The following is a 20,771-nucleotide window of genomic DNA, read 5'->3' as shown; positions in this document are numbered from 1 at the left end:
GAGTCGGGGCATGTGAAGCGTCTGGGGTAAACCATGGAAAGCTGTGTAGGTATGTATATATGCGTGTGTGGACGTGTGTATGTACATGTGTATGGGGGGGGGGTTGGGCCATTTCTTTCGTCTGTTTCCTTGCGCTACCTCACAAACGCGGGAGACAGCGACAAAGTATAAAAAAAAAAAAAAAATTATCCCTGGGGATAGGGGAGAAAGAATACTTCCCACGTATTCCCTGCGTGTCGTAGAAGGCGACTAAAAGGGGAGGGAGCGGGTGGCCGGAAATCCTCCCCTCTCTTTTTTTTTTTAATTTTCCAAAAGACGGACAGAGAAGGGGGCCATGTGAGGATATTCCCTCAAAGGCCCAGTCCTTTGTTCTTATCGCTACCTCGCTGACGCGGGAAATGGCGAATAGTATGAAAGGAAAGGAATATATATATATATATATATATATATATATATATATATATATATATATATATAATATATTTTATATTTTTTTATTATACTTTGTCGCTGTCTCCCGCGTTTGCGAGGTAGCGCAAGGAAACAGACGAAAGAAATGGCCCAACCCCCCCCCCATACACATGTATATACATACATCCACACACGCAAATATACACACCTACACAGCTTTCCATGGTTTACCCCAGACGCTTCACATGCCTTGATTCAATCCACTGACAGCACGTCAACCCCGGTATACCACATCGCTCCAATTCACTCTATTCCTTGCCCTCCTTTCACCCTCCTGCATGTTCAGGCCCCGATCACACAAAATCTTTTTCATTCCATCTTTCCACCTCCAATTTGGTCTCCCTCTTCTCCTCGTTCCCTCCATCTCCGACACATATATCCTCTTGGTCAATCTTTCCTCACTCATTCTCTCCATGTGCCCAAACCACTTCAAAACACCCTCTTCTGCTCTCTCAACCTACGCTCTTTTTATTTCCACACATCTCTCTTACCCTTACGTTACTCACTCGATCAAACCACCTCACACCACACACTGTCCTCAAACATCTCATTTCCAGCACATCCATCCTCCTGCGCACAACTCTATCCATAGCCCACGCCTCGCAACCATACAACATTGTTGGAACCACTATTCCTTCAAACATACCCATTTTTGCTTTCCGAGATAATGTTCTCGACTTCCACACATTCTTCAAGGCCCCCAGAATTTTCGCCCCCTCCCCCACCCTATGATCCACTTCCGCTTCCATGGTTCCATCCGCTGCCAGATCCACTCCCAGATATCTAAAACACTTCACTTCCTCCAGCTTTTCTCCATTCAAACTCACCTCCCAATTGACTTGACCCTGAACCCTACTGTACCTAATAACCTTGCTCTTATTCACATTTACTCTTAACTTTCTTCTTCCACACACTTTACCAAACTCAGTCACCAGCTTCTGCAGTTTCTCACATGAATCAGCCACCAGCGCTGTATCATCAGCGAACAACAACTGACTCACTTCCCAAGCTCTCTCATCCCCAACAGACTTCATACTTGCCCCTCTTTCCAAAACTCTTGCATTTACCTCCCTAACAACCCCATCCATAAATAAATTAAACAACCATGGAGACATCACACACCCCTGCCGCAAACCTACATTCACTGAGAACCAATCACTTTCCTCTCTTCCTACACGTACACATGCCTTACATCCTCGATAAAAACTTTTCACTGCTTCTAACAACTTTCCTCCCACACCATATATTCTTTATACCTTCCACAGAGCATCTCTATCAACTCTATCATATGCCTTCTCCAAATCCATAAATGCTACATACAAATCCATTTGCTTTTCTAAGTATTTCTCACATACATTCTTCAAAGCAAACACCTGATCCACACATCCTCTACCACTTCTGAAACCACACTGCTCTTCCCCAATCTGATGCTCTGTACATGCCTTCACCCTCTCAATCAATACCCTCCCATATAATTTACCAGGAATACTCAACAAACTTATACCTCTGTAATTTGAGCACTCACTCTTATCCCCTTTGCCTTTGTACAATGGCACTATGCACGCATTCTGCCAATCCTCAGGCACCTCACCATGAGTCATACATACATTAAATAACCTTACCAACCAGTCAACAATACAAAAAGGCCCATACACACACATACAGAAATATGTACATATATACACCCTGGAAAGGATCACAATTTAGCGCATGATCAAGTATATTCCTACGAGTCCACGGGGAAATGAAACATGATAAATTCCCAAGTGCACTTTCGTGTAATATTGACATCATCAGGGGAGATACAAGAAACATAAGTCAGTTTATATACAACGAAGCTATCCAATTTGTATGGTCCTTCAATAATATTAAGGTTATAATTCTTTGTATAATAGAAGATTCAAAGATATTTCTCGTGGTATTGGAGTTAAAGTTAATAACTGAGATGACATTATTCCAGTAAACACTCTGATTATAGTTTGTAATGTGATTAAACAAGGATTTGATTCTCATCCTGTTGTTATACTATATTTATGCTGCTGAAGTCTAACAGAAAGATCCTTACTAGTCTGCCCAAAATAAAACTTATCACAGTTTCTACATGGCACTTTATAGAAGCATCCAGGAGAACTTTCTGGTGAGTTCCTGATTAAGATATTCTTTATAGTATTATTGTTGCTGAGTGCAACATTTACATTAAAAGATTTCAGCAACATGGGAAGTAAAGAAAAATTAATATCAAAAGGGAGAACTAAAAGATTCTTGGTGTCAATGGGAGGTTTGGGTTCAACTCTATTAAATGATTTCTTTGCTAACTTAAGGGATTTATCAATGAAAGATATAGGGTACTTTAACTTGCATCCAATAGAATATACCTTCTCAAACCCATCATCAATAAACTCTGGAATCCAAATTCGTAATGCCCTAGGGAACATAGATTGAAAAGTTGATAATTTAAATCTGTCATGCTGACATGAGTAATAATGGATATATGAGCATAAATTGATAGGTTTTCAGTGTATGCTAAACTTAAATGGTAACATACCATTATTTTCATTTTCTACAGCAACTTTGATGGAAGATACTAAATTGTTAAGCAAGGAGAGAAATATTTGTAAATTTTCATTTGTTGGTCAAAAACAAGGAACATCATCTACATACCTAGAAGGTAAAAGATATCCTTTAGTAATTTTATTTTAAAGATTCCATATAGAGATTACTTAGTACAGGTGAAAGAGGGTGACCCATTGCCATACCAAATTTTTGAGCATAATATTCGCCACTGAATTGAAATACACAGTCTTTTCTAGACAATTTCATCAGTTCAATCAAAACAGACTTTGAAACAGGTACATGAATATCATACAAAATATCAAATAAATATTTTAAGGGTCATCAACTGGAACTTTTGTGAACAGTGAGAAAACATCAAAGCTAACAAGATTGAAATCAAAATTAACATTGATATTTTTAAGTGGATGTGGGGCATTATTGCATGACAGCTAGAGACTGAGTGTGAATGAATGGGGCCTTTGTTGTCTTTTCCTAGTGCTACCTCGCACACATGAGGGGGGAGGGGGATGTTATTCCATGTGTGGCGAGGTGGCGATGGGAATGAATAAAAAGGCAGACAGTGTGAATTGTGTGCATGTGTACATATGTATGTATGTATGTGTGTGTATATATATGTGTACATTGAGATGTATGGGTATGTATATTTGCGTGTGTGGATGTGTATGTACATACATGTGTATGGGGATGGGTTGGGCCATTTCTTTCTTCTGTTTCCTTATGCTACCTCGCAAACGCGGGAGACAGAGACAAAGCAAAATAATAATAATATAATAATAATTTTTAAGTTTGTTTAACTAAATCTACATTGTTCATGATAATAGAATTTGATATCTTACCCACTAAAGGGCTTTATAAAGAAACCAACCACTTTGACAATTAATCTCTGAGCATAAATGGGTATGTTTGAAGGAATAGTAAATCCAACAATGTTATGTGGTTGCGAGGCATGGGGTTGCACAGAGTAGGATGGATTTGTTGGAAATGAAATGTTTGAGGACAGCATGTGGTGTAAGTAATGAAAGGGTAAGAGAGATGTGTGGTAATAAAAAGAGTGCGGTTAAGGGAGCAGAAGAGGGTGTGCTTAAATGGACTGGACATAAGGAAAGATTGACAAAGAGGATATATGTGTCATAGGTGGAGAGAACAAGAAGGAGACCAATTTGGAGATTTACAGCGATCGGGGCCTGAAAATACAGGAGGGTGAAAGGCATGCAAGGAATAGAGTGAATTGGAACAATGTGGTATACTCAGGTCGACATGCTGTCAATGGACTGAACCAGGGCATGTGAAGTGTCTGAGGTAAACCACGGAGACATCTGTGGGGCGTGGATATGAATGGGGACTGTGGTTTTGGTGTATTACACATGACAGCTTGAGACTGAGTGTGAATGAATGTGGCTTTTTTGTCCTTTCCTGGTGCTACCTCACTGAAATGGGGGGGTGGGGGATACTATTTCATGTGTAGTGCAGTGGCGATGGGAATGGATGAAGGCAGCAAGTATGAATATGTACATTTGTATATATGTATATGTCAGTGTATGTATATGTATTTATATGTGCGTGTATGGGTGCTTATGTAAATCTACAGGTGTATATGAGTGGTTGGGCTATTCTTTGTCTGTTCCCTTTCACTATCTCACTGACGAGGGAAAAAGCGATTAAGTATAATAAATAAAAATATATATTTATTTATATTTATTTATTTTGCTTTGTCGCTGTCTCCCGCATTAGCGAGGTAGTGCAAGGAAACAGACGAAAGAATGGCCCAACCCACCCACATACACATGCGTATACATACATGTCCACACACGCCAATATACATACCTCTACATCTCAATGTATATACACACACAGACATATACATATATGCACATGTACATAATTCATACTGTCTGCCTTTATTCATTCCCATCGCCACCCCGCCACACATGAAATAAAAACCCCCTCCCCCCTCATGTGTGCGAGGTAGCGCTAGGAAAAGACAACAAAGGCCACATTCGTTCACACTTAGTCTTTAGCTGTCATGTAATAATGTACCGAAACCACAGCTCCCTTTACACATCCAGGCCCCACACAACTTTCCATGGTTTACCCCAGGCGCTTCACATGCCCTGGTTCAATCCACTGACAGCACGTCGACCCCAGTATACCACATCGTTCCAATTCACTCTATTCCTTGCACGCCTTTCACCCTCCTGCATGTTTAGGCCCCGATCACTCAAAATCTTTTTCACTCCATCTTTCCACCTCCAATTTGGTCTCCCATGTCTCCTCGTTCCCTCCCCCTCCGACACATATATCCTCTTGGTCAATCTTTCCTCACTAATTCTCTCCATGTGACCAAACCATTTCAAAACACCCTCTTCTGCTCTCTCAACCACACTCTTTTTATTACCACACGTCTCTTACCCTATTATTACTCGATCGAACCACCTCACACCACATATTGTCCTCAGACATCTCATTTCCAGCACATCCACCGTCCTCCTCACAATTCTATCTATAGCCCACTCCTCGCAATCATAAAACATTGTTGGAACCACTATTCCTTCAATCATACCCATTTTTGCTTTCCGAGAGAATGTTCTCAACTTCCATACATTCTTCAACGCTCCCAGAACTTCCCCCCTCCCCCACCCTATGATTCACTTCCGCTTCCATGGTTCCATCTGCTGCCAAATCCACTCCCAGATATCTAAAACACTTCACTTCCTCCAGTTTTTCTCCATTCAAACTTACCTCCCAATTGACTGTACCTAATAACCCTACTGTACCTAATAACCTTGCTCTTATTCACATTTACTCTCAGCTTTCTTCTTTCACACACTTTACCAAAAATCAGTCACCAGTTGTGCAGTTTCTCACACGAATCAGCCACCAGCGATCTATCATCACCGAACAACAACTGACTCACTTTCCAAGCTCTCTCATCCACAACAGACTGCACACTTGCCCCTCTTTCCAAAACTCTTGCATTTACCTCCCTAACAACCCCATCCATAAACAAATTAAACAACCATGGAGACATCACACACCCCTGCTGCAAACCTACATTCACTGAGAACCAATCGCTTTCCTCTCTTCCTACACGTGCACATGCCTTACATCCTCGATAAAAACTTTTCACTGCTTCTAACAATTTGCCTCCCACACCATATATTCTTAATACCTTCCACAGAGCATTTCTATCAACTCTATCATATGCCTTCTCCAGATCCATAAATGCTACATACAAATCCATTTGCTTTTCTAAGTATTTCTCACATACATTCTTCAAAGCAAACACCTGATCCACACTTCCCCTACCACTTCTGAAACCACACTGCTCTTCCCCAGTCTGATGCACTGTACCTGCCTTCATCCTCTCAATTAATACCCTCCCATATAATTTCCCAGGAATTCTCAACAAACTTATACCTCTGTAATTTGAGCACTCAATCTTATCCCCTTTGCCTCTGTACAATGGCACTATGCAAGCATTCTGCCAATCCTCAGGCACCTCACCATGAGTCACACATACATTAAATAACCTTACCAACCAGTGAACAATACAGTCACCCCCTTTTTTAACAAATTCAACTGCAATACCATCCAAACCCGCTGCCTTACCCGCTTTCATCTTCCGCAAAGCTTTTACTACCTCTTCTCTGTTTACCAAATCATTCTCCCTAACCCTCTCACTTTGCACACCACCTCGACCAAAACACCCTATATCTGCCACTCTATCATCAAACACATTCAACAAACCTTCAAAATACTCAATCCATCTCCTTCTCACATCACCACTACTTGTTATCACCTCCCCAATAGCCCCTTTCACTGAAGTTCCCATTGATTAACTTGTCTTACGCACTTTATTTACCTCCTTCCAAAACATCTTTTTATTCTCCCTAAGATTTAATGATACTCTCTCACCCCAAACTCTCATTTGCCCTCTTTTTCACCTCTTGTACCTTTCTCTTGACCTCCTGCCTCTTTCTTTTACACATCTCCCATGCATTTGCATTACTTCCCTGCAAATATCATCCAAATGCCTCTCTCTTCTCTTTCACTAACAATCTTACTTCTTCATCCCACCACTCACTACCCTTTCTAATCAACCCACCTCCCACGCTTCTAATGCCACAAGCATCTTTTGTGCAAGCCATCACTGCTTCCCTAAATACATCCTATTCGTCCCCCACTCCCCTTACCTCCTTTGTTCTCACCTTTTTCCATTCTGTACTCAGTCTCTCCTGGTATTTCCTCACACAAGTCTCCTTCCCAAGCTCACTTACTCTCACCACTCTCTTCACCCCGACATTCCCTCTTCTTTTCTGAAAACCTCTACAAATTTTCACTTTCTCCTCCAGAAGATAATGATCAGACATCCCTCCAGTTGCACCTCTCAGCACATTAACATCCAAAAGTCTCTCTTTCGCGTGCCTATCAATTATCACATAATCCAATAACACTCTCTGGCCATCTCTCCTACTTACATACGTATACTTATGTATATCTCTCTTTTTAAACCAGGTATTCCCAATCACCAGTCCTTTTTCAGCACATAAATCTACAAGCTCCTCACCATTTCCATTTACAACACTGAACACCCCATGTACACCAATTATACCCTCAACTGCCACGTTACTCACCTTTGCATTCAAATCACCCATCACTATAACCCAGTCTCGTGCATCAAAACTACTACCACACTCACTCAGCTGCTCCCAAAACACTTGCCTCTCAAGATCTTTCTTCTCATGCCCAGGTGCATATGCACCAATAATCACCCATATCTCTCCATCCACTTTCAGTTTTACCCATATCAATCTAGAGTTTACTTTCTTACACTCTATCACATACTTCCACTACTCCTGTTTCAGGAGTAGTGCTACTCCCTCCCTTGCTCTTGTCCTCTCACTAACCCCTGACTTTACTCCCAAGACATTCCCAAACCACTCTTCTCCTTTACCCTTGAGCTTCGTTTCACTCAGAGCCAAAACATCCAGGTTCCTTTCCTCAGACATACTACCTATCTCTCCTTTTTTCTCATCTTGATCCACACACATTTAGACACCCCAGTCTGAGCCTTCCAGGAGGATGAGCACTCCTCGCGTGACTCCTTCTTCTGTTTCACCTTTTAGAAAGTGTGACTCCTTCTTCTGTTTCCCCTTTTAGAAAGTTAAAATACAAGGAGGGGAGGGTTTCCAGCCCCCACTCCCGTCCCCTTTAGTTGCCTTCTAGGACACGTAAGGAATGTGTGGGAAGTATTCTTTCTCCCCTATCCTCATAGATATATTCTTTTATCATTATACACAATTGCTTAATCGCTGTTTATGCATCAACGAGGTAGCGCCAGGAAACAGACGAAGAATGGCCCATCCACTCATATAGACGTATATGTGCATACACGCCCACATGCACATATACATACATATACATTTTGGATGGTATTGCAGTGGAATTTATGAAAAAAGGGGGTGACTGTATTGTTGACTAGTTGGTAAGGCTATTTAATGTATGTATGACTCATGGTGAGGTGCTTGAGGATTGGTGGAATGCTTGCATAGTGCCATTGTACAAAGGCAAAGGGGATAAGAGTGAGTGCTCAAATTACAGAGGTATAAGTTTGTTGAGTATTCCTTGGAAATTATATTGGAGGGTATTGATTCAGAGGGTGATGTACAGATCATCAGATTGGGGAAGAGCAGTGTGGTTTCAGAAGTGGTAGAGGATGTATGGATCAGGTGTTTGCTTTGAAGAATGTATGTGAAAAATACTTAGAAAAGCAAATGGATTTGTATGTAGCATTTATGGATCTGGAGAAGGTATGTGATAAGGTGATAGAGGTGCTTTGTTGAATGTTTAAGGGTATGTGTTGTGGGAGGTAAGTTGCTAAAAGCAGAGAAAAGTTTTTCCAAGGATGTAAGGCATGTGTACGAGTAGGAAGAGAGGAAAGTGATTGGTTCCCAGTGAATGTCGGTTTGCAGCAAGGTTGTGTGATGTCTCCATGGTTGTTCAATTTGTTTATGGATAGGGTGGTTAGGGAGGTGAATGCAAGTTTTGGAGAGGGGCAAGTATGCCCCTGTCTCCAAATCTCTTGGAGGGTAGTGAGTGATAGGATGAAGAAGTAAGATTGTAAATGAAAGAGAAGAGAGAGGCATTCGGACAATTTTTGCAGGGAAGTAGTGCAAATGACTGGGAGATGTATAAAAGAAAGCGGCAGGAGGTCAAGAGAAAGGTGAAAGAGGTGAAAAAGAGGGCAAATGAGAGTTCTGATGAGAGAGTTTTGGAAGGAGGTAAGTAAAGTGCGTAAGACAAGAGAATAAATAGGAACATCGGTGAAGGGGGGCTAATGGGGAGGTAACAACAAGTAGTGGTGAAGTGAGAAGGAGATGGAGTGAATATTTTGAAGGTTTGTTGAATGCGTTTGATGATAGAGTGGCAGATATAGGGTGCTTTAGTTGAGATGATGTGTGAAGTGAGAGGGTCAGGGTGAATGGTTTGGTAAACACAGGAGGTAGTGAAAGCTTTGAGGAAGATGGAAGATGGCAAGGCAGCAAGTATTGCAGTGGAATTTATTAATAAAGGGGGTGACTGTGTAGTTGATTGGTTGGTAAGGATATTCAGTATATGTATGATTCATGGTGAAGTGCCTGAGGATTGGCGGCATGCATGCATTGTGACATTGTACAAAGGCAAAGGGGATAAAAGTGAGTGTTCAAATAACAGAGGTATAAGTTTACTGAGTATTCCTGGGAAATCATATGAGAGGGTAAAGGCATGTACAGAGCATCAGGTTGGGGAAGAGCAGTGTGGTTTCAGAAGTGGAAGAGGATGTGAGAATCAGGTGTTTGCTTTGAAGAATGTATGTAAGAAATATTTAGAAAAACAAATGGATTTGTATGTAGCATTTATGGATCTGGAGAAGGCATATGATATGGTTGATAGGGATGCTTTGTGGAAGGTATTAAGTGTATATAGTGTGGGAGGTAAGTTGCTAGAAGCAGTGAAAAGTTTTTACCAAGGATGTAAGGCATGTGTACAAGTAGGAAGAGAGGAAAGTGATTGGTTTTCAGTGAATGTTGATTTACGGCAGGGGTGTATGATGTCTCCATGGTTGTTTAATTTGTTTATAGATGGGGTGGTTAGGGAGGTGAATGCAAGAGTTTTGGACAGGGGCAAGTATGCAGTGGATGAGAGGGCTTGGGAAGTGAGTCAGTTGTTGTTCGCTGATGATACACGCTGGTGGCTGATTTGGGTGAGAAACTGCAGAAGTTTGTGACTGAGTTTGGTAAACTTAGTGAATGAAGAAAGCTGAGAGTAAATGTGAATAAGAGTAAAGTTATTAGGTTCAGTAGGGTTGAGGGACAAGTTAATTGGGAGGTAAGTTTGAATGGAGAAAAACTGGAGGAAGTGAAGGGTTTTAGATATCTGGGAGTGTACTTAGCAGCGGATGGAACCACGGAAGTGGAAGCGAGTCAAAGGGTGGGGGAGAGGGTAAAGGTTTTGGTTGTGTTGAAGAATGTGTGGAAGGCGAGAACGGTATCTCAGATAGCAAAAATGGGTATGTCTGAAGGAATAGTGCTTCCAACAATGTTATATGGTTGCGAGGCATAGGCTATAGATAGGGCTGTGCGGAGGAGGGTGGATATGTCAGAAATGAGAGGTTTGAGGACAATAAGTGGTGTGAGGTTTTGTTGGAGTAAGCAATGAAAGGGTAAGAGAGATGTGTGGTAATAAAAAGAGTGTGGTTGAGAAAGCAGAAGCGGGGTCTTTTGAAATGGTTTGGTCACATGGAGAGAATGAGTGACGAAAGATTGACAGAGAGGATATATGTGTCAGAGTGGAGGGAATGAGGAGAAGTGGGAGACCAAATTGGAGTGAAAAAGATTTTGAGCGATCGGAGCCTGAACATACAGGAGGGTGAAAGGCATGCAAGGAATAGAGTGAACTGGAACGATGTGGTATACCAAGTTGTGGGGTAAACCATGGAAAGATTTGTGGGGCCTGGATGTGGAAAGGGAGCTGTTTTGGTGCATTACACATGGCAGCTAGAGACTAAGTGTGAACGAATGTGGCCTTTTTGTCCTTAAGTAGCGCTATCTCTCATACGCATGGGGGGGTTGCCATTTTATATGTGGCGGGATGGCGACTGGAATGAATGAAGGCAAGTATGAATATGTGCATGTGCATATATGTATATGTCTGTGTATGTAGATGTTGAAATGTATTGGTATGTATATGTGTGTGTGTGTGTGTGGGCATTTATGTATATCCATGTGTATATATTTTATCACTACCTGTTATTACTTTCCCACTTGCCATTTCATGTGTGGCGGGATGGCGATGGGAATGAATGAGGGCAAGTATGAATATGTACATGTGCATATATGTATATGTCTGTAGATGTTGAAATGTACTGGTATGTATGTGTGTGTGTGTGGGCATTTATGTTCATGCATGTGTATATATTTCATCACTACCTGTTATTACTTTCCCATTTGCCCCCTTCACTGATGTTTCCATTTGTTCTCTTGTCTTACGTACATTATTTACCTCTTTGCAAAACATCTTTTTATTCTCTCTTTAGTTTATTGATACTCTCACCCCAACTCTCATTTGCCCTCTTTTTCAACCCTTGCACCTTTCTCTTTGACCTGCTGCTTTCTTTCATACATCTGTCAGTCATTTGCACTCCCTCTTTGCAAGTGTTGTTGAAATGCCTCTCTTCTCTTTCACTAACAAGTTTACTTCTTCATCCAACCACTCACTATCCTTTTTCATCTGCCTATGTCCCACCTTTTTCATGCCACGTGCATATTTTGCACAAGGCATCACTGCTTCCCTAAATACATCCCATTCCTCTCTTCATTTACTCTCATCTTTTGCCATTCTACACTCAATATCTCCTGGTACTTCCTCACACAAGTCTCCTTTCCAAGCTCTCTTACTCTCACCACTCTTCTCACTAACATTCTCTCTTCTTTTTTGAAAACCTCTATAAATCTTCTCTTTTACATCTTTTACATGCCTATCACGTAACATGTAATTCAATAATGCCCTTTGACCATCTCTTCTACTTACATACATATACTTATGTATATCTCTCTTTTTAAACCAGGTACTGCGCCACCAGTCTTTTTTCAGCAAACAAATCAACAAGCTCTTCACCATTTCCATTCAAAACACTAAATACCCAGTGTACACCAATTATACCCTCAACTGCCACATTATTCAGCTTTGCATTTAAGTCATCCATTACTAAAGCCCAGTCTCGTGCATTAAAGCTGCTGATGCACTCACCCAGATGCTCCCAAAACACTTGCCTCTCATGATCTTTCTTCTCATGACCAGGTGCATTGGCACCAATAATCACTCATCTCTCTCCACCCAGTTTTAGTTTTACCCACTACAATCTAGAATTTACTTTCTTACACTCTATCACATATTCCCACAACTCCTGCTTCAGGAGTATTGCTACTCCTTCCTTAACTCTTGTACATTCACCAACCCCTAACTTTACTTCTATGACTTTCCTAACTCACCTTTGAGCTTAGTTTCACTCAGAGCCAGAACATTCAGGTTTCTTTTGTCAAACAAACTACCTACCTCTCCTTTCTTCTTATCCGAGTTACATCCAAGCACATTCAGACACCCTAATCTGAGCCTTCGAGGGGGATGATCACTCCCCTCTTGCCCCTTCTGTTTCCATTTTTAGAAATTGAAATACAAGGAGAGGAGGTTTTCCAGCCTCACCACTTCCGCCCCCTTTAGTTGCCCTGTACGACACATGGGAAGTATCATCCCTGTCCCAGGGATAATATATATGTAAACGATTACCTGATGGGGTAGGTATAACCTAACTCATTATTTCTCTTTCTGAAACTCTGTATAGTATCACCATGTCTGACCCATCTTAGAAAACCCACATTACATACCAAAAAGTCTGCCCATAAAAACTGAGTCTTGTTCTAAGGAGTTATTCTATTCACTAAATCAAGTAGTCTTTTTGAAGACTAGAAAATGGAGTGCAATGTGAGAAAGTACGTAGCATTTCATGTGAGTGGAAGTCTACGTTTCTCTTCAACACACCAGGCATGGATGGAGGATCAGTATGAATGATATCTGGACACTGTATATATCTGATCACTCCTTGGAAATGGAAAGGGAGTGCTGTTGATGAGACTTTAGGTAAATACAGGGAACGTAGGTCTTCGACATGGATGCCATACAAGAAAGCTGACCTTCTGAGTTAATGAGAAAATCATAAAAATGCTATGAAATACAAAAAACTTTAGCATTCACTATCTTGGATCTTCTTAGCAAGGTAAGATTCTCAGGGCAATTAATAGAAAAACAGTAGTTTTTAATGGTCATTCAACAATACCATAATTTATTATGTGGATACAAAAGAAAAAATGATCGTGGCTAATGATGGGAAAGTAACATTAAATGTATTTCTATTTCCTCTTACATAATCATCTTATAGTAATATGAGTACCTTTCTTGTCTTCACTAAATCAAGTAGTCTATTTGAAATGGAATAGAAATCAAATTTGTGTGTAATGTGAGAAAGTACGGAGAATTTCATGTGAGTGGAAGTCTGCGTTTCTCTTCAACACACCAGGCATGGATTGAGGATCAGTATGAATGATATCTGGACACTGTATATATCTGATCACTCCTTGGAAATGGAAAGGGAGTGCTGTTGATGAGAGACTTTAGGTAAATACAGGGAACGTAGGTCTTCAATATGGATGCCATACAAGAAAGCTGACCTTCTGAGTTAATGAGAAAATCATAAAAATGCTATGAAATACAAAAAACTTTAGCATTCACTATCTTGGATCTTCTTAGCAAGGTAAGATTCTCAGGACAATTAACAGAAAAACAGTAGTTTTTAATGGTCATTCAACAATACCATAATTTATTACATTCTATAACTGAGATGTGGATACAAAAGAAAAAATTATCGTGGCTAATGATGGGAAAGTAACATTAAATGTATTTCTATTTCCTCTTACATAATCATCTTGTAGTAATATGAGTAATTTTCTTGTCTTCAATAATTCTAACTTTATGTTTCCAAAAGCTTTCATAATTACCACAACAACCATGAAGCTTCAAAACTCTCCATCAATGCCAAAGTCGGATTGTAGCATCTGCACCAGAAGTTAAAAGATATGGTTCATATGGGTGCCATTTGAGATCTAGTACACAGAGACTCTCAAAAATTGCATGACCCTTCAGTTCTTTGACTGGCACCAAAAAAGGGTCCTTCAACCAGTCACTGAAATAAGAAAATGAACAAAAAACAATGTTATTTTGAAATTGAAAAGATAACCCTAGCTCATTTAATTTCAGTCTTGCTGCTACCACAGACTTAAATTTAGAAAAGCTACATCAGTTTATCCTCATTTAACTTCAACAGACAAACACTGCTGATATTACTATACAGATGCAATGAAAGGAGCAGAAAGTGGGATGTTTAATTACTCCTTGGTGGAGACCAGTGTAAAACTTCATATTGGCTTTAGAAAAAGTGGCAGGTGGGAAAAAGGTAGTGAATGTGGGTGTATAGAAATACAAGAGAGTAAAAGAAACAAGAAAAGAGGGTGAGAAATGCAAGGAACAAAACTTTCACATTCAGGAAAAGTGTGTTACATGCCAAAGGTGAGATGTAGTCATATGAGAAAGAGAAAAGACAGGTATCTGGACAGTATCTGCAAGTGAAGGATACAGTATAAATGAGAGTGGCAGAATGTCAAAATGAAGGTATAGGGGCAGAAAAAGAGGGCAAACAAGAGAATGAAAGAATATGAAACATCATGGAAAATATGAAAATATTTTGGAAGGAGGTAAATAAGTGTGGGGAACAGAAAAGATGGGGGCATCAGTAAGTGGAGCAGACAAAGAAGTGGCAACACAAAAAGAAGTAAATAAGGGAATAATGAGTATTTTGAAGGACGGTTGAATGTGTAGGATGATGGGGTGGCAGATATGGGATGCTTGGGGTAAAGTGGTGCAAGGAGTGAGAGTCACTGCACATAGTCTCATAAAAAGACTGAAACCCTTGTGGAATATAAAGTGTGGCATAATGGCTGAGGTGGATGGGATTGCAGTTGAATTCCTAAAGAAAAAGGATGAGTGCTATTGATTGGTTATTGAGAACTTTCAATGGATATATAACCCAAGGGTAAGTGCATGAGGACAAGCAGAATGCCTGTAAAGTGTCATTTTACATGAAGACAAGGGAGATAAAAGTGAATGCTCAAAATTGAGTATGGCTGGCAATTTGTATAGGAATGAGGTAATTCAGAGAGTAGTGGCATACACAGAGCATCACACTGAGGAGGAACAATGTGGCTTCAAGAGAGGAAGAGGATGTGTGGACTGGGAGTTTGTCTGGAAAAACTTTTTGAAAAATAGTTGAAGCATGAGATGGGTTTGCATGTGGCATTTATGGACCTGGAGAAAAAGCACGAAAGGGTTGTTAGAGATGTCTTGTGGAAGGTAATACAAATATTCAACATAGGAGGAAAGCTCCAACATGCAATACAAGTTTTTACCAGAAAAGTAAGGAGTGAATGTGTGCATGTGCATGTGAGTCAGAAGGGAGGAAAATGAGCGGTCCCAAATGAAGGTGGATCTACATTAAGGGTGTGTGATGTCACCATGGCTATTTAACCTGTTTACAGGTGGGGTAGTTTGGAAGGTAAATGCAATGGATTTGGAGAGAGGGCTCGTCTATCATACAATGAAGGCAAGGGTGCCTGGAGAGTGAGTCTACTGCTGTTCACAGATGACAAGGGTGTGATGGTAGACTCAAGAGAGAAACTGTTGAAGACGGGGCATGAATCAGGGAGTATGTGTGAAAGAAAGAAGTAGAAAGATAATGTGAATAAAAAAGAGGTAATAAGGTTCATCAGCAGAACACAAGCACACACACACACACATAAACATATATTTTTATCATACTTATTCACCATTACCCACATCAGCAAGGTAATGTCAATTACAGATGACTGAACCTTAGAGGGAAAAAATCTCACTTGGCCCCCTTTCTTCATTTTTTTGGAAACCGAAAACAGGAGGTGAAGACTTCCAGCCCCCTGCTCAAACCCCTTTTAGTCACTTTCTATGACATACAGGGAATACGTGGGTGGTGTTCTTTCTCCACTATCCCTAGGGATAATGTATTAATATTTTTCATACATATTTGCCATTTCCCACACTAGCAAGGCAACATAAGGAACAGATGACTGGACCGTTCAGGGAAAAATCCTTACTTGGCTGCCTTCCCTGTCCCATCTTTTGGAAAAATAAAACTGGAGGGGAGGATTTCCAGTCACCTGCTCCCACCCCTTTTAGTTGCCTTCTACGACACACATGGAATACGTGGACAGAATTCTTTCTCTCCTAGCCCCTGAGAATAGGGATAATGAAAGCTAGCTTGGAATGGACACTTGTTTGAGGATGTACCAGGAGATACTGAGTGCGGGATGGCAAAACATGAGAGCAAATGACGTTAGGGAATGAGTGAAGAATGGAATGTATTTAGGGAAGCAATCATGGCATGTGCAAAAGATGCATGTGGCATGAGAAAGGTGGGAGGTGGGCAGATTAGAAAGGATAGTGAGTGGTGGGATGAAGAAGTAAAGTTGTTAGCGAAAGAGAAAAGAGAGGCATATGGATGATACTTACATAAAAGGAATGCAAATGACTGGAAGATGTATAAAAGAAAGCAACAGTAGGTCAAGAGGAAGGTGCAAGGTTTGAAAAAGAGGGCAGATGAGAGTTGGGATGAGAGAGAGTATCATTAAACATTAAGGAAGATAAAAAGATGTTTTGGAAGGAGGTAAATATGTGGGCAAGATAAGAGAATAAGTGGGAACATCGGCGAAGGGGGCAAGGGGGCAAGGAGTAACAGGTAGTGATGAAGTGAGAAGGAGAGAAAGTGAGTATTTTGAAGGTTTGTTGAATGTGCTTGATGATAAGAGTGGCAGATGTAGGGTGCTTTGGTCGGGGTGGTGTGCGAAGTGAGAGGGTAAAGGAGAATGGTTTAGTTAAGAGAGAAGAGGTAATGAAAGCTTTGAGGAAGATAAAATCTGGCAAGGGAGTGGGTTTGGATGGTACTGCAGTAGAATTCATTAAAAAAGGGGGTGAATATGTTGTTGATTGGTTATTAAGGATATTCAATGTATGTATGGATCATGGTGAAGCTGCCTGAGGATTGGTGGAATACATGCACAGTGCCACTCTATTAAGGCAAAGGGGATAAAGGTGAGAGTTCAAACTACAGAGGCATAAGTATGTTGAGTATTTCTGAGAAGTTGTATGGGAGGGTATTGACAGAGGGTGAAGGCATGTACAGAGCATCAGACTAGGGAAGAGCAGTGTGGTTTCAGAAGAGGTAGAGGATGTGTGGATCAGGTGTTTACTTTAAAGAATGTATGTAAGAAATACTTAAAAAAAAACATTTATGGATCTAGAAAAGACATATGATAGGGCTGATAGCGATACTTTGTGGAAGGTTTTCAGAGTGTATGGTGTGGGAGGTAAGATGCTACCAGCAATGAACATTTTTACCAAGGATGTAAGACATGAGTACGAGTAGGAAGAAAGGAGAGTGACTGGTTCTCAGTGAAGGACGGTCAGCCGCAGGGATGTGATGTCCCCATGGGTGATTAATTTGTTTATGGATGGGGTGGTTAGGGAAGTAAATCCAAGATTTTTGGAGAGAGGGGTGAGTATGCAGTCTGTTGGGCATGAGAGGGCCTGGAGGTGAGTCAGTTAATGTTCACCGATGACACAGCTCTGGTCACTGATTCGAGAGAAACTGCAGAAGTTGGTGAGTAAATGTGAATAAGAACAAGTTTATTAGGTTCAGTAGGGTTGAGAGACAAGTTAATTGGGAAGTAAGTCTGAAAGAAGAAAAATTGGAGGAAGTGAAGTGTCTTATATATCTGGGAGTGGAACCATGGAAGCAGAAGGTAGTCGCAGGGTGGGGGAGGGGATGAAGATTCTGGGAGTAATGAAAAATCTGTGGAAGGAGAGAACGCTATCTTGGAGAGGAAAAATGGGTATGTTGGAAGGAATAAAAGTTCCAACAATATTATATGGTTGCGAGGCATGGGTTATATATAGGGATGTACAAAGGAGATGGATGTGTAAGAAATGAAATGTTTGAGGACAATATGTGGCATGTGGTAGTTTGATCGAGTAAGTAATGAAAGGCTGAGAGAGATGTGCGGAAATAAAAAGTGTTCAGAGAGCAGAAGAGGGTGTGTTGAAATGGTTCAGACTTATGCAGTGAATGAGTGAGGAAAGGTTGACAAAGAGGATATCTGTGTCACAGGTGGAGGGAGCAAGGTGAAGCAGGAGATCAAACTGGAGATGGAAGGATGGAGTGAAAAAGATTTTGAGCAAATGGGACCTGAATATACAGGAGGCTGCAAGGAATATAGTGAATTGGAACGATGTGGTATACTGGGGTTGACGTGCTGTCAATGGACTGAACTAGGGCATGTGAAGCGTCTGGGGTAAACCATAGAAAGGTCTGTGGGGCTTGGATGATAATAAGGAGCTGTGGTTTTGGTGCATAATGCTTGACATCTGGAGACCGAGTGTGAACTAATGTGGCCTTTTTTGTGTGTTTCCATGGTGTTACCTTGCTCAAGTGGGGGGAAGCAATGTTGTTTCCTGTGGGGTGGGGTGGTGCTGGGAATAGATGAAGTCAAGCAAGTATGAATATGTATATGTGTACATCTCTGTGTATGGGAACCAATCACTCTCCTCTCTTCCTACTCGTACACATGCCTTACATCCTTAGTAAAAACTTTTGACTGCTTCCAGCAACTTACCACCCACACCATATACAAAGCATCTCTATCAACCCTATTACATGCCTTCTCAAGATCCATAAATGCTACATACAAATCCATTTGTTTTTTCTAAGTATTTCTCACACACATTCTTCAAAGTAAATACCTGATCCACACATCCTCTACCACTTCTGAAACCACACTGCTCTTTTCCAATCTGATGCTCTATACATGCCTTCACCCTCTCAATCAATACTCTCCCATATAATTTCCCAGGAATACTAAAAAACTTATGCCTCTGTAGTTTCAAAACTCACCCTTTTCCCCTTTGCCTTTGTAAAATGGCACTATGCATGCATTCTGCCAATCCTCAAGCACTTCACCATGATCCATACATACACTGAATATCCTTACCAACCAATCAACAACACAATCATCCCCTTTTTTAATAAATTCTACTGCAATACCATCCAAATCCGCTGCCTTGCTGGATTTCATCTTCCGCAATGCTTTCACTACCTCTCCTCTCTTAAACAAACCATTCTGCCTGAACCTCTCACTTAACACACTACCCCAAACAAAACACCCTACATTTGCCACTCTATCATCTAACACATTCAACTAACCTTCAAAATACTTAATCTATCTCATCACCACCTGTTATTACTTCCCCACTTGCCTCCTTCACTGATGTTCCCACTTGTTCTTTAGTCTTATGCACATCATTTACCTCCTTCCAAAACATCTTTTTATTCTCCCTAAAGTTCAATGATACTCTCTCACCCCAACTCTCATTTGTCCTCTTTTTCAACCCCTGCACCTTTCTCTTCACCTCTTGCCGCTTTCCTTTACACATCTCTGTCATTTGCACTCTTTCTTTGCAAGTGTCATCCAAATGCTTCTCTTTTCTCTTTTACTAACAACTTTATTTCTTCATCCCACCACTCACTACCCTTTCTAATCTGCCCACCTCACACATTTCCAGTACCACATGCCTCTTTTGCACAAGTCATCAATGCTTCCCTGAATACATCCCATTCCTCACCCACTCCCCTCACATCATATACTCTCGCCTTTTGCCATTCTACGTTCAATATCTTCTGGTACTTCCTCACACAAGTCTCCTTTCAAAGCTCACTTACTCTCACCACTTTCTTCTCCCTAACATTCTTCTTTTACGAAAACCTCTACAAACTTCACCTTTGCCTCCACAAGATAGAGGTCAGACATCCCTCCAGCTGCCCCTCTCAGCACATTAACATCCTAAAGTCTCTCTTTCAAACGCTTATCAATTAACACGTAATCCAATCATGCACTTTGACCATCTCTCCTCCTCACATACATATACTTATGTATGTCTCTCTTTTTAAACCAGGTATTCCCAATTACCAGTCTTTTATCAGCAGACAAATCCCCAAGCTCTTCACCATTTCCATTTACAACACTGAATACCCAGTGTACACAAATTATATCCTCAACTGCCACATTACTCACCCCAGTTTTTAAATCAACCATCACGAAAACCCGGTCTCTCTTTCCACTTTCACCCACATCAATCTAGAATTCACTTTCTTACACTCTATCACACACTTCCACAATTCCCTTAGCAACTTCCTTAGCACTTGGCCTCTCAACCCCTGACTTTACTCCTAAGACTTTTCCAAACCATCCTTTCCCTTTACCCTTGAGCTTTGTTTAATTCAAAGCCAGAACATCCAGGACTATTTCTTCAAACATACTACCTATCTCTCCTTATACATATTTTTTACATTATTATACTTGATCGCCACTTCCCATGTCAGTGAGGTAGATCCAGGAAACAGATGAAGAATGACATTTCGTGTTTCATTTTCCCCGTGGACTCATAGGAATTTTTTTTTTTTTTTTTAATACCTCGTCGCTGTCTCCCGCGGTTGC

At 40.8% G+C, this 20,771-nt stretch overlaps 1 protein-coding gene across 1 annotated transcript in view; it reads right to left on the bottom strand.

Moving 5' to 3' along the window:
* Window positions 1–13,389: 13,389 nt before the first annotated feature.
* LOC139759048 (ribosome biogenesis protein bop1-A) overlaps window positions 13,390–20,771 on the bottom strand; it is a 408,882-nt gene continuing 401,500 nt past the window's right edge. The window contains exon 14 of the mRNA XM_071680955.1: window positions 13,390–14,320. Coding sequence (XP_071537056.1) covers window positions 14,167–14,320 — 154 coding nt within the window. The 3' untranslated portion in view covers window positions 13,390–14,166. The remainder of the gene's footprint in view (window positions 14,321–20,771) is intronic.

This window comes from Panulirus ornatus, chromosome 32 (assembly GCF_036320965.1).
Source record: "Panulirus ornatus isolate Po-2019 chromosome 32, ASM3632096v1, whole genome shotgun sequence".
NCBI lineage: Eukaryota > Metazoa > Arthropoda > Malacostraca > Decapoda > Palinuridae > Panulirus > Panulirus ornatus.
The sequence above is the reverse complement of the archived record's forward strand: the minus strand, read 5'-3'. Positions and strand labels throughout refer to the sequence as shown.